At 52.6% G+C, this 13,489-nt stretch overlaps 1 protein-coding gene across 6 annotated transcripts; it reads right to left on the bottom strand.

Annotated features, from left to right (window-relative positions):
* Positions 1–165: 165 nt before the first annotated feature.
* Zyx (zyxin) lies at positions 166–9,513 on the bottom strand. 6 transcript variants are annotated; one of them, XM_075953514.1, is made up of 10 exons: positions 8,999–9,513; positions 8,231–8,450; positions 7,567–7,769; positions 7,331–7,423; positions 6,725–7,219; positions 2,590–2,710; positions 2,294–2,463; positions 2,025–2,203; positions 1,120–1,240; positions 166–687 (listed from the first exon to the last, which is right to left on the bottom strand). In XM_075953514.1, exons 2-10 carry the CDS (start codon positions 8,436–8,438, stop codon positions 583–585), a joined length of 1,695 nt encoding a protein of 564 aa, XP_075809629.1. In that variant the 5' UTR covers positions 8,439–8,450; positions 8,999–9,513; the 3' UTR covers positions 166–582. The 6 variants fall into 6 exon arrangements, with proteins under 6 accessions (XP_075809629.1, XP_075809627.1, XP_075809628.1 ...); XM_075953512.1 differs by having other exon boundaries at positions 6,725–7,223; positions 7,332–7,423; positions 8,999–9,017; XM_075953513.1 differs by lacking the exon at positions 8,999–9,513 and adding an exon at positions 8,586–8,895.
* Positions 9,514–13,489: the final 3,976 nt, after the last annotated feature.

Here is a 13,489-nt window from a genome sequence, read left to right as displayed (position 1 = left end):
GCAAGGGTTTAATATATATACTTATATATGCATTATCTATTTTTGTAAATAAACAAGAGTTGAGTTTTCATCCCTACCCGTGATCTCTCCCCCCAACCCCCCACCCAAGTCCCTCTATTTCAACCCCAGGAGTTGAAGTGTTATCAAAGAAGCAAGTACTAGCAATTCTGGAAAATGAGGTTTTATAATTTTCGCTGTGGCCACAACCTAGCAGCACAGGGCAAGGTGGGTGTCCAGGCTGCTGGAGTTTAGGGCTTCTCCCGCCCTCAGCAAGCACATTGCATAGGCTGCTTAGGCCAGCCAAGGGCCTGGGTGCAGCAGCGAAAGCAGCGGCACTAAAGGTGACCGACCCTTGGTTTGGGGACCTCAGGAGGACTGGGCAATCCTGCAAGAGAGACAGGAGGTGGAGCCCAGGGCTGGGGCCTCAGCACCTCTAGGTCATGCTGAGGCCCTGGGTCAGGGCGCTTGAGATACTGGGGAGGGGTTTGGAATGTAGGGAGAGCAGAGGCAAGGATTGGTCTCAGTGTGGGTGGCCCACAGTGGGGAATGGACCTGTGGTCTGGAAGGAGGCCCATCCTCGACTCAGGTCTGGGCTCTAGCAGTGTGGCACTTCCGACAAAGGACATGGCCATCCAGAGGGAAACAGCCGTTGTCATCTGCCTCGATGGACAGGGGCTTCCCACAGTCCTGAAAAGGAGGAAGGGTAAGCGGGACCCTGGCCAGGAAGATTCCTTCTGCGCCACTCCACCTCCATCTGAAGTAGGAAGTCCAAGTGTTCCATAGGTTTGGGACTGACGTTCTGAGCTTGCTTACCTTCCTGACCACGCTGCCTTCCCTGCTCCTTACCAGGCCTTTCCTACCGGAAAGGTGGGACTAGGCAGTTCCCGGAACCTACCCCCTGCCATCCCACTACAGGTTTGGAGACTATCCCATCCTATCTCAACTCCATTCTGACTGATTCTCACTACTATAACCTCCTCCAACACCCCCAGCCCAGCCCACACATACACAGCGCACATCAACAGGCAAACCCACCACTCTTCCCTCCCTCCAGTCGGAAAATTTCTTAGTTTTTCCAAGGCTCAAAGTGACCTCTGCAAGACAGGAGGGACAACTGACCTCACACTTGTAACACTTCATGTGAAAGTTCTTGTCCAGAGCGACTACGCGCACGGTCTCATCGCGGCCAGGCTCAGGCATGATGGGCTCAGAGCAGACAGAGCACCTTGGGGCGTACTGCCTACAGGGTCAGAAAGCAGGCCCAGAGGGTTCAGTGGATCCAGGCACCTCGGGCTTTCAGCCCCCAGGAGGGCACAGGGTAAGGGGGCATAGGTTGCATGGCCACAGGGTCGGCTTCACATATCCAGGTGGAGCAAGTTCATAAGAAAGGCCAAAGGACCAAAAGGCGCACACAGCAGGCCCTTATCGAGAGAATTTCCTGCCTCTCCACTTACACAGTCTCTTATCTCCCACACCTCTGTCACAGGTGTTTGATTCCACACCCATGCCCCACCCATAATACAGCTTGGCAGGAACCCCAAAGGAGGACAGAAGACACCTCCTACTACATGTGCATACCTCCAGCCTGGCTCTAGAGAAAGCAGAGGGGCCAGGAATCTTAGTTACGCACACAAAATGCTGCACATGTATCTCCCAGGCATACTGTCCAGGGTGGAGACAATTTTCCCATCCTGTACTACATGTTGATACTCTGCCTTCCAGCCCAGAACTGTGATTGCTCTAGGGAGAAGTCAGTACTCCAAGCATCTAAGCTCCGAAGGAACTTTGAGAACCCAGCCTAAATGTGAACATAGCTATTCTAGGACCAACTGCTGAACTGTTGTTCAGCCCCAGAAGCCCAAGGGAGCCTAAGCTCACATAGAAGAAGCCTATGGCCACAACTGTGGCCAGCAAGCAAGATCTATGGTCTGTCGCTGACCTGAAGCCAGGTGGCAGCCTGGTTACCAAACAAAACACGGATCAACAGAGAAAAAAAAAAAGAAAAAGAAATGATAGGTTCTCACTTGTGATAGTCAGGGACACAGTGGGGCTGGTTGTTCTCGCCCACAATGAAGGAGGTACCCTCCAGGGGACAGGCACAGACCACACAGGTGAAGCATTGTGGGTGGTAGGCTTTGCCAGTGGCCCTCAGCATGCGGTCAGTGATAGGCTGCCCACAGGTGTTGCACTTCTCCAGGGTCTCCTGGGAAAGAACAGAGCAGGTTGTGAGGGAACCAGAGTCTCCAAGGCTCATCCAGCCCCACCCCAGCCAGAAGCCCCAGCCCAGACTTACGGTATAGCAGCCCTCGCAATAGGGCGCCCCTTCCAGACTATAGAACTGCCCTCCCTGCAGCTGCTGCTGGCACTGATGGCAAGTGAAGCAGGTGATGTGGAAGAGCTGTCCCAGCGCGCGAACTGCAGGCTGGGCGCGGGGCAGTGGCTGACTGCATCGGCCACAGGACTCTGGGAAGATCAAAAAATTTCACCTCGGCAAAAAGGACAGAAGATCCCAAGAGCTCTTGGAAGTTCATGCCCAGTCAACACATAGCAGCAGGGACGGTGTGCCCCAAGAGTGGGTGGCAGACTCACCATTTGCTGCCACACTCTGCCTCTGAGGGTGCTCCATGTCCTGCATCAGCTGCTGGGTCAGCTGCTCTAACTCCTCCACCTCCTTGAGGGTCAAGGGTCCTGGGCCTCCAGGAGAGCGCACCTAAAAACCCCAGTGCTTTTTTCATATTCTCTAACTCCTCTCAGCCAGCCGACCGCTTTTAGATTGAGACCTAAGCTTCAACCCCCTTCCCTCGATGCTAGGACTCAGCAAGCTCCTCTCTGCTGCCCCTATGTTTATATATGTGCCCTGACCCCTAGCACCACACATATAAATATAGGGGCAGGGCTGACCTTCACCTACATCTCCTACACCGGGGACATCTTCAGCCATGTAGCACAAACCCTTGCAACCCCAGGCATCCAGACAGACCAGAACAACTAAGCAATGGGAACCTCGCTTACAGTTGCTCAAGGCACCAAAGCACCAGACATACCAGGACACACACCAACTTCACAGAGCATGCACAGACAGCATCTCCCACACCCCAGACAAGCGCACACACACACACACACACACACCTACCCATCCAACCTGCTGCTGAGCAGCCAATCAGCATGAGGAGGCCACGAGGCTGGGAGCATAGCTTAAGCCCTCAAAAGCTATTGGAGAGCCCACCCTCAGCTCTTCAGACACCCTAGGTTCCGTCCCAATGAGAGGCTAAGTGAGGGTTTTGTAGCCTACCCGGTCCCAATCCTTGCCCTGCAAGTCTTCAGGACAGATGCAAAGGCCAGCGCCCAGGCCAGCCCATTCCTCCTATGAAGTGGATCTTGAGGGTTAAAAACTGGGGAGGGGAAGGATGTCCCTGCACAGGGACAAGGTGCTTCAGAAACCTGCGACCTTGAGCAGGGGCTTTCTGACCTGCACCACCGTGTCCCTGAGACACTCCTTCAAGAACTCTGCATGGGTGTAGTCTATTGCAGGACTAAGTCCAACCAGCACACTGTGACCCTATCACCTGCTGATTCCTTCACCCTTCCAGCCCCTGGAGCCCCTCACCATGTCCTCCTCCACCAGAACTGTACTCAAAGCTCCACCTACCATGCTGTCCCAAGGAAAGCATGAAAGTCACACTCCCCCTGACCTCGGCCACTGTCCTTAAGACTGACTCCTTTAGTCACCTATTCTTAACTAACAGGGGGTCCCTGAATGGAGGCTTCACCTTTGTCCTCTTTCAAGGCGTCCTTCCCTGCCCTCTGAGGACAGGAAAATGGAATTGGCTTCTCCTAGCTCTCTAGTAAATGCTACTATAAATGGCTGTTGCCATCTTGGGAAGGATAAACTATTCAACCGCACTCCTCCCTGTGGGTGCCTGTGTCCTTCCTGCAGGATGCTATCAGCTGCTGCCTCCTCTGCCCGCCAGCAGCAATGTCACTGATCAACTCCTGTGGCCTCAAAAGTCTCTTCTTCAGTATCTTCCACCTCAGGGTAGCTGGGACCTAGGATTTATCAGCACTTTGCTCTCAAGATCCCTTCCAACTAGTCCCACCTCTCCTTTCATCACCCACACTACTAACAGCCTAGCAGAAGGGACTGGGTGTCCCAGACTTCAACCTGACCTTGTGCCTTGCCGATCAAGTCCCTAGACTGGCTTCTCGTACTAGCCCTTTCTACAAAAGCCTCTTATACCGCACCAGGCTATCTGACCCAGTCTCTAACCCTGGGTCACAGCACTGCCTGTTTCCTGTTTCTGCCTCCACACTGCAGAAAGTAGGTGGAGACGCCAAACACTGCAGAGCTCCCAAAACACTGCAGCACCTGCCACGCCCTCCAACTCTCTGGCCCCAGCTTCTCTAGCTGGTATTTGGCTCTGCCGGATTCCCAGTTGCCTTCCCCACAGCAGCTGTTCCAAACCTTTTCCATCCCTCTGAGCCCCCAATAAACAGCTCGGCCCCCTTCATCACACTCACCGATGACCTCACCCCTTAAATGCCTGGCAGCTAGCCAGTTTAAGTTCCCTCATCCTTCTTTCTTTCCAACCAAACACTGTGTGTCACCCTGTCCTTGCTCCTTCCAGTGCCTCGGAGGTCAACTGCTGCTCTCAGGGATTCTTCCCTGCTGGCTCCTGCCTCTTGCATACCTGCATACCTGGACTCTTCTCCCCTAACTTGAAGCTCCTAACACACACACACACACACACACACACACAACACACGAGAGAGACACAGAGAGAGACTATAGTCTGACATGAACTCATTTAACAATCCTCCTGTCTCAACTTCCTATATGCTGTGACTTACAGGCCACCATAACCAGCTTCACTGCCAAACTTTCAGAACAAGCTACATTACCAAATTCCAGGTTTGCACCAACAGCTCACTCAACGTTGGCACTGCCACAGGGCACAAACAGTCCCAAGGCCATCTACGAAGTCCTAAAAGTCAAGTCTCTGCTTATCTGAGTCCTATTCCCTCAACCCACAAAGAACCCCAAGGCCACCTCATGAACCTCTAAGGACCCCATCCTGGGACTCCACTCTCTTTGCCTGACCCAAGGTTCCTGAGGCCTTTCACTTCCTACTGTGGAGTTCCTGAAGGACGTGTCAGTTACTCCTGGTATGTATGGCTATGCGCACACCTCTGGCTTGAGGCCTGCCCCCACATCACAGTCCCACAGTAGCTGAATGACAGTTGCAGCTGAAGGCAAGTACGCCTGAAGCCTGTTGCTCAACGTGCTGACAGCTGGACCCCTCCTTTTCCCGTCCAAACCATTTCCCCTTCGGCACTTCTCTATTTTGTCTGTAACACCGTCATTCCCGACGTTCCCCAGGCTCTGAGCCTCCTACCCCTGTTGCTAATCAGTGGTCTCCTTCCTCCTTTGGAACAGCTCTCATCCCTGGTTCTTATTTCTCACTGCAACTAACGCTGCTGTGGCCCAGGAGTGAACTCGCCTGGGTCACAGACCTCCCTACCTCTATTATGCATCTCGGCTGGAATTACTATAGAAAACTTCCAAAAAGCAGTGCTTCCAGCAGTCCTCCTGGCCAAGCCACACACTCAACAGTGATGCTCTAGCATGCGCAAGCTCCCTGTCGGAGATTTCTTTACCAATCTCAAGTACACCTCCAAGTTTTTCCCATAGGAACCTCCTTCTGCTTTCTGTTCTCCAGCCCTCCCGATCCCTCCTCGCCCCTCCCCATGTTCATACTCTTGAATTTTGCACAGGCTATTCCTACCTAAGTGCTATGCCTGGTCCTTTCTGATTTCTCAAGTTCTTAAATACTTGAAGGCAGACCAACCTCACAAAGCTGTTCCTAACTTGCCAGTCCCCATGTTGGTTCCTAGTTTCAAATCCCTGTAACTCTGAGATTCTGAGCTATAGGAACTCAGCAACACTTCTTCCTACGCTGTCTGAAGACACACAGGCATTTACAGTAATCGGTCAGATGACCACCAGGTCCCTTCAACTCAGAAGCTCTCTTCCCTTGAACTAACAGACAACTGTGCTGTCTATTTCTATTTCGAGCATTTATGTGCTTGACTAAGAAGATAAGCTCGCTCTTCACCACCACTGTTTGGGGTCGCTGGTTATTTCAGACAGAGTCAAAAAAGAAGAGGACTCAAAGTTCACCCAACTTGACAGCTTGTGAGAAACAGGATAGAAATTCTACTCCAGACCCATGACTTTGGAAAGCTGAACCTCGCTCCTGCCCCGGTCCCAGCTTCCTGAGTACAGAACACAGAACCTGGCAGTCAGCTGACACCGGCCCACAGGTGTGTACCGGGGCTGACTACACTTTTAATCTCTAGCTGTGCCCTCGGGCGACGAAAGGGCTCAGAAAAGTCTGGAGCGCTGGGATGAAGTCAAGGCCCAAAAATGGGAAAAACTAAAGTTGGGTTAGAGATCTCATGTTCCCCTTAACATTCTGGGGCAGAAGGTACAAGTGAATGCTGTCTCTGCTTAATTTAGGCCCCTGCTGCTCTGTCTACTGATCTAGGCCCCAGCTAGTACTAGGCGTCCTCCAGAAGAACCTTCTCTGCCCCACCAGATAACCCCACACTTCTCCCACTGCCACACCCACTCTGGTACCCCTAATCCTCTTCGCCACTCTTACCCCACCCCCCCTTCGTTCTGTGTCCCGCTCCAGCCCCTGGCCTCAGCCTGCGGTTTCCTCACCTGGTTTTGGTTTTGAGCTGGTGGAGGCACTGGGTGCTGCTTCTCTTGAACTAAGGGCTTCTCTTTCTGCTGAGCGTAGGTGAAGTTTGGGGGCTGGGGGGATCCTGTGCCCACCGAAGAGGGAGCTTCCAGGGGCACTGACTTTTGATTGAGCTGTGGCCCAGGTGCACTTGGGGCACCAGGGCTGAACTTGGATGCCACGGGTGTAAATTTGGGAGCCACTGGAACAAACTTAGGTGCTGGAGTTGGAGCCTGAGAAAGGGGACCTCGGGGTTGTGCATTAGTGGAGGACACAGGCTGGGGCTGGGCCTGGGGCTTGGCCTGAGTCTGGACGTGAAACTGGACCTGAGGCTTGGCCTGCGGCTGGGGTGGAGGCTGGGAGCTAGAAGGGGTCTTCCAAGGAGGCAAGGGTGCTGTGCCCCCAGGAACAGGCTTGGTACTAGGCTTGGGAACGAATGGGGTGGCAACTGGTGGGGGTACATATCCAGGTGACACCTGCAAAGGGAAACAGAGGGGAATGCACTTAGAGAGGGCGGTCACCCCCTCTTTATATCCCCTCCTCTCCTTCGGGGGGGCCCCAGCCTTTTCTACTATCCTGCCCCTTACCCGGGCTTTGAAGGGGTCGTTCTTGGCCATGTCATCCAGCAGTGAGGACAGAGAGTCGATCTCCAGGTCAATACTGCTCACTTTCTCCCTGGGCTGGAGGGTCAGGGGTCAGAGCAACCATCCCAGTCTTCCCTTGTCATCCCAAACCCATGGGGGGAGAGTAAATGCTCCTCTCCGCTACACAAATGTGTCCCCCACCCCACCTCACCTAAAGCTGTCCTCCAAGACCTCCCTACCTGCGATGGGACCTGGGTGGGGGCCTCAGGCCCTCCCTCCTCCACCAGTGGAGGTGGTGGGGAGGGGAAGATGTCCTCCTCCAGAGGAGCAGAGAAGAATGGTTCCTCGATCATCGGGGGAGGCGGAGGTGGGAATGCACCTCCCAGGGCACCCTCCGAGTCGTCGCTCTCCCCAATAGGGGGAGGAGGGGGCAAAGGAAAGTCTAGGTAGGAAGGAGAGAGAAGGCTATCAGTACCGGCCCTCTTTCCTCCTCTGCTCAGCACAGTTCAAACCCCCTGATCCAAAAACTCTTTTCTGCATCCCAGGGAGTGTGCGGACCATAACGAGGGGCTCAGGACGCCCTAAGAGAAGCAGGTCGAGAAAGGCCGGGGATGGGCTGAAGAACCAAGCAGCACCCGTTACACTTCAGAGAACGGATCCAAAGGGGAAGATTCCTGGCCCACATTCCCGCCTCCCACCCCCAGGCGGGAGACTTGGAACAGTCCCAAGGGTTCTGGCTTCTAGCCAGGAGTTCCAAGATGAGGTAAGAACATCTGCTCAGGACAGGGTGGCTGCGCCCAGCCCCCTTCGCAACAACCTTTCCAGACAACCTCAAAGTCCCCAAACCTCCGACCCCGACCTGGCGCTCGAGTGGGATCGGGAGTCCCAAGCCCAGCCGCATACCTTCTGGGGGCGGCGGGGGGATCTCGCCCACCCGGCCCATCTGTGCTCGCTGGGCCCCGGCTGCCACAGGAGGCTCGCTGTCCCCAGGCCGGAAAGGATTCACTTTAGGCTTCGGTGCCACGACCGGGGCGAACTTCTTCTGCGGGGCGTAAAATGCCGGGGCCGAGACGGAGACGGAGATCGCGGGAGGCGGGCGGGGGGCCGCCATGGCCAGGCCGGGCTGCTGGGGGTGGGTCGTCAGGTTACGCTGCGCCGTGCCGGGCTGACACCCCTTGGTCCGAGCTCCCTCGGTGACCCCACCCGCGCCTCCCAGAGTCCCCTTCCTGGGGCGGTGGAGCTGCTCCCCGCGCCTCACCGCGGGCAGGAGCGTGAGCGCCGCGTCTCGGATGACCGCTCGGCGCCGAGTCCACGGACTCCGCGTCCCGGTCCCAAGCAGCCTCTAGCCAGGCGGGGAGGGACGACGCGCGAGGGAAGGGAGGGAGGGGGCGGGGAGAGAGGCGCCCAGACCATACAAGGAGCGGCCCGGAGAGGGGGCGGGGAGAGGCCGGGGAGGGCGGACTGGGCAGGAAACGCCCCCAGGAAGGGGCCCGGGTCCTGCCCCGGGCTCCCGGCTCTGCTACGGTCCGCCTGCGGCCTCCCCACTCACCACCGCCCCCGCCGGGCACAGACCACCCTTCCCGAGCACAGGCCTATGATGTCATTTCCTGACCTGCCACCTACCCCCCTCCACCCCCCGCCCGACCCGCGGGTGCTCGAGATCTGACTCACCGGCCCCACTCCTGGCTGAGCGGGCAGGCGAGTATCCCAGAGGTCCCGAAACAGCTCAGTCCCACTCCCCGGGCCTGCCTGCCATTGACTGACCCCCCGCCACCCCTAGCAGCTCCAGCTCTTCGTCCCACGTGTCCTGTGGTCAGTCGGGGTTCGCAGGACTGGGATGGGGCCCTGCTCCTAAGTGGGCGGGGATGGTGAGGGGGCGTTCGTCCTGCTGGCACCCGGCCGGGCCCTGTGTAACCCACTAGTGAATGAGCGGGAGACGAAGCGCTCTTGGGGGATGCTAACTTCCAAAACTAGGCAGCCTCTTAAGGCTTCTAGGAATTCTAACAGCCGTAGACCCTGTTGCCCCAGGGGAAGAGTCCAGCGCTCAGTCTAGGAAATGAAGGTGGGAGGACTCAACCTGGGTGAGGCTGCTCTGGTAATAATGCCCTAGAAAGACCCAAGGATGTTAGTAGCCTCGGGGACTAGTCCTTGTGGGTCCTTCAGCAAACCTTCCCCAGTGGGGTGTCAGCTGCTCCCGGGGACGAAGCTCGGTGGAGCCCCCCACTGGTCCAACCGGATTCCTCAGCCTGATACTGCCGCAGGCTACGTGAAAAAGATCTGACCGAGCTAGTGCCTGCCCAGCTTACTTTCTTAGTCTCCTTCCTTCCTACCTGCCTTCCCTTCCTTCTTTTTATAAGGTTGCCTACGGAGGGAACTTCTTGCACATTCACTACGTCCTAATTATAGAGTCATGCGTTCGGACCTCTAGTTCCGTATTCATCCCTGGGTGCTTCCTTTAGTTTTACCCTGTAATCCCCGACTATTGGCGTTCCCCATCTGCTGCACCATACTGTCCAGGAACTCTGGGCTATGCTTTAGGGGAATACAAACTAGTACCATGAATTTGGGGTGAAAAAAAACGGGGGTGTTACCTGAAGAGATGACCCCAGGGGCTAATTCAAGTCAGACTTGATTAGCTTCCTTGGCAAAGAGTGAGTGCAGGGTGAGGCCTGGGAGCCCAGTTTTTTACTCGGACAAGGGACAAGTTACAAGTTTCCTCATTCATTCTGTTCCATTGCCCACATCTGTAAAAGAGGTGTTTTTTTTTTTTAACTCATTTGCCTGTTGCTTTATGTGAAGAAATAAATAACATGCCATGACTGAATTTTTTTTATATAGTTCTCAGTATTACTTACCATTGCAAGTTCCAGGCTGGCCAAGAAAGGAAATTGCCAGCCAGTTAACCTAGGCAGCTTTCGCTCACAGACTCCCTTCCAGTTTGTCAGGCAGGTCTAATGTGTCTTGGTACATTCAGTGCTCTTTCCTTCCTTCAACCTTAAGTCTTTAATCATATCTGTGACTATGCATTCATCATCTTTCCAGGCCCCGCTAGTCTCCCTTTTCTCTGTCATCTTAATGTTTCCATCACAAGATCTTGTATACCATGCATGGCCGTGGATGACACAAAGTGTGCAGGTACAGACACTCTGACATGCACAAGCTGCTCCCAGGCCTGTCCCTATGACGATCTGCTAGAAATTGGATACTAGATTTACTCTGCATGTTGGAGATTGTTTCTTGGGCTCTGGTGACCAGGAGTCATCACCGTCCTTCCAAATAGGCCCATGTGGAAAGTAGAGATTGTTTCCAGATAACTTTATAAGAGTAAAAGCCACCTACCCTCTTGAAGCCTCCTTAAGGAACGTCGAAAAATAGAGTATGTGTAATTGTTGGCAGCTGAACCTATTTATAAATCAAGAATAGGAGAGTGTGTAGGCAGGCTCAATTCCACAGACAACTAAGAGCATTCAGGATGCAGAATATTAGAGCTAAGAGTTTTAAGCTGGCCATTCAAAGTACAAAGCAGAAGTAAAACAGAATTTCCCAAAGGGTCAATGCTATTAAAATACAGGCACCGAGAAGAAATTACCCTAATCATTCCTGGGTATTTTTCTTAAGCAAGAAATTTTGTTTGATAATCTTGGGTAGTATGAGTGAGTGATGTGTAGGAAATTAGTCAATGTCTCCACTTCAAGCATGTATTAGACCAGGAAAAGAAAGCAAGAAAGTAGTCACTGACTTTGGCTACTAAGATATCCCTAAACACTTCCAAGGCTTTAGATGCACTAGGTATGAGAAAGTATTATCCCCCGCAGAAAGGTATTTAGTACAAAGTATGACATGCAAAGCATTTGTGGAAGAAACAGCATAGTGACCAAAGAAAGAATCCCAAAGCAAAGACAAAGATGCTATCAGAAGCTTTTTCTATTTGCTGGCTGCAGGCAGACCAAAGACTACCTACCTTAAGCAGCAGCATACTACTGAAACATTAACAATGACTGCAATAATTGCTCACACTCAGGGCAGGTACAACTCAATGGCACAGTGCCTGCCTAGCATGCATGACATCTTGGGCTTGATCTCCAGCAGCACACCTATGTGTGCATGCACACACACACAGAGATAATGCATTATCATTGTTGGCTGTTACACAATTCTAAGCTGTAGGAAACTTATTACCATTTAGTATTAACAATAAATCTATGAGGTTATGTTATTTTTTATCATCATTATTATTATCCCTTTTGGCAGTTAAGGAAACTAAAGCTAACTAGATGTTGGATTTTCACCTCCTAAGCTACATACTTGTTTTGGTAATACAGTGTATGGGGTAGTTTTTTGTTGTTGTTGTTTTTCAACTTGACACAGCTAAGGCCATCTGGAAAGAGTATTCTCAAATGAGGAAATGCCTCCATCAGATCCCCTCTAGGCAAATTTGTGAGACATTTTCTTGATTTGTAATTGATGTGGGGCAGGAGAACCTGGCTCAATGGGGGCAGTGTCATCCCTGGACAGAGACAAGCTAAGCTCGCCATGGGGAGCAAGCCAATAAGCAGTGTTCTATAGTCTCTGCTCCAGTTCTTATCTCCATATCTTGAACTTTTGCCCTGGCTTCCCTCAGTGATGGCCTGTGATCTGGGATGTATAGGTCAGATCAATCCTTTCCTTCCCAGTTTGCTTTTGGTCACGGTGTTATCACAGCAATAGAAAGCAAACTAAGATATACAAGTTCTTTAGTATTTTAAATATTCCTGCCTACTTCTCATTACCCTCCAGTCTCACTTACATCCTTGTGTTTCATAACTCCTCTTACACTCCAGCCCGGCCCTCCACAGACCTCCACGGGACCTCACGACACTCACTTTCCATCATTCTACACCATCAGATTCTCTCTGTCTGCCTCTGCACTGGTGTACACACACACACACACACACACACACATACACACACACACGTATTCTGCATTTGTAAGCTGTTATAATCCCATTATATAACATCATCCTGCCAAGATGTTTCTTGGGGATTGTTAGCATCAGTTGTTAGCTATTGGGACCAGAATCTGGGATGGCAAAGGCTTTTATACGGTTGTATTTCCCCACGAACATGAACTGCTTCTGTAATCTAAGAAAGAGAGGAGATGTATGAGGTCTATCATGTCCCTTTGCCTTTGCAGAGTGCTCTCCTTAAACTCAGGGCTGCGAACATGCAAGTTTCCCACTTCCAGCCTAGTGTCTTGTTTCCCGGTCCCATGGGCACTTGCTTGTCAGTACAGAAGTCTCCTGGACTTGAGAACAGTGATGGGAGTGGAGATGAAATGAAGGTGGAGCTTTTGGCCAAAGTCCTAGCCAACCAGCTTCCTGCTATGCCCAGCTGCCACTCCCTCAGTGAAGGGCGGGACAGACAACAATAATGTCATAAGGCCTCTGTGCTTCCAGGTCAGCCAAATGGCTGATGTCATAGCTTCCTCCTACATGCACTTTCCCTTCCTCGTCACCAACCTCAGGTCAATCCATATTTTTGAATAACTTCCATATTCTTGACAGCCTAGTCCTTGCTCTCAGAGGAAAAAAATAAAGTCACCTAGTTTTTGGTTTTTTAAAATCATCTACTCCATAGTGCTGTCTTAGTGAAGATAAATAGTAATAGCTGGTTGGCTTTCTCAGCTAGAACTTGTATTATGATCCCATCAGATCTGAAGTAGCAATGAGAGGACTATGGGGCCAAAGGAGACAAATCTGCAGAGGTCAGAGGAGCAGTGTCAGGCAGAGACACCACCCTTAGTGCTGGCCAGATGGGCACTCACAAGCATTGCAAGCGTCAGTTCACAAATGTGGGGGCCAGGCAAGGCAGATGGTCAAATGGCAAAGAGTCAGCACTCACAGGAGCTGTGAAGGGCAGACAGGAAAAGAGGCCCAGGGCACCCACAGCAACACAGGCAGATTGCTGGCACAGAGGCTACCGGCAGTGGGGCATCTGCCACTTCCGTCTTCCCGCACCCAGAGGAAGCCAGAATCAGAGAGAGCCTGGCCTAGAAGCTGCCGCATTTGTCACTGAAAATAGCTCTGTCATTATAGGGAGTAAACATTTCAGAGAGTCGGGGATGCATGCATATGGGGATAGCTGATAGGGCTGAAATGGAAAGTACTTACATGGAAGTGCCTG

The sequence above is a fragment of the Microtus pennsylvanicus genome, chromosome 19 (assembly GCF_037038515.1).
Source record: "Microtus pennsylvanicus isolate mMicPen1 chromosome 19, mMicPen1.hap1, whole genome shotgun sequence".
Lineage (NCBI taxonomy): Eukaryota > Metazoa > Chordata > Mammalia > Rodentia > Cricetidae > Microtus > Microtus pennsylvanicus.
The sequence above is the reverse complement of the archived record's forward strand: the minus strand, read 5'-3'. Positions and strand labels throughout refer to the sequence as shown.

Coding starts and splice junctions, on each gene's coding strand:
- Zyx (XM_075953512.1), bottom strand. CDS start 8,438: ATGGCGGCCCCCCGCCCGCCTCCCGCGATCTCCGTCTCCGTCTCGGCC. Junction 2,464..2,589: donor GCAGAGTGTGGCAGCAAATG/GTGAGTCTGCCA, acceptor TGATCTTCCCAG/AGTCCTGTGGCCGATGCAGT. Junction 1,241..2,024: donor TGTGTCCCTGACTATCACAA/GTGAGAACCTAT, acceptor CTGACCCTGTAG/GCAGTACGCCCCAAGGTGCT.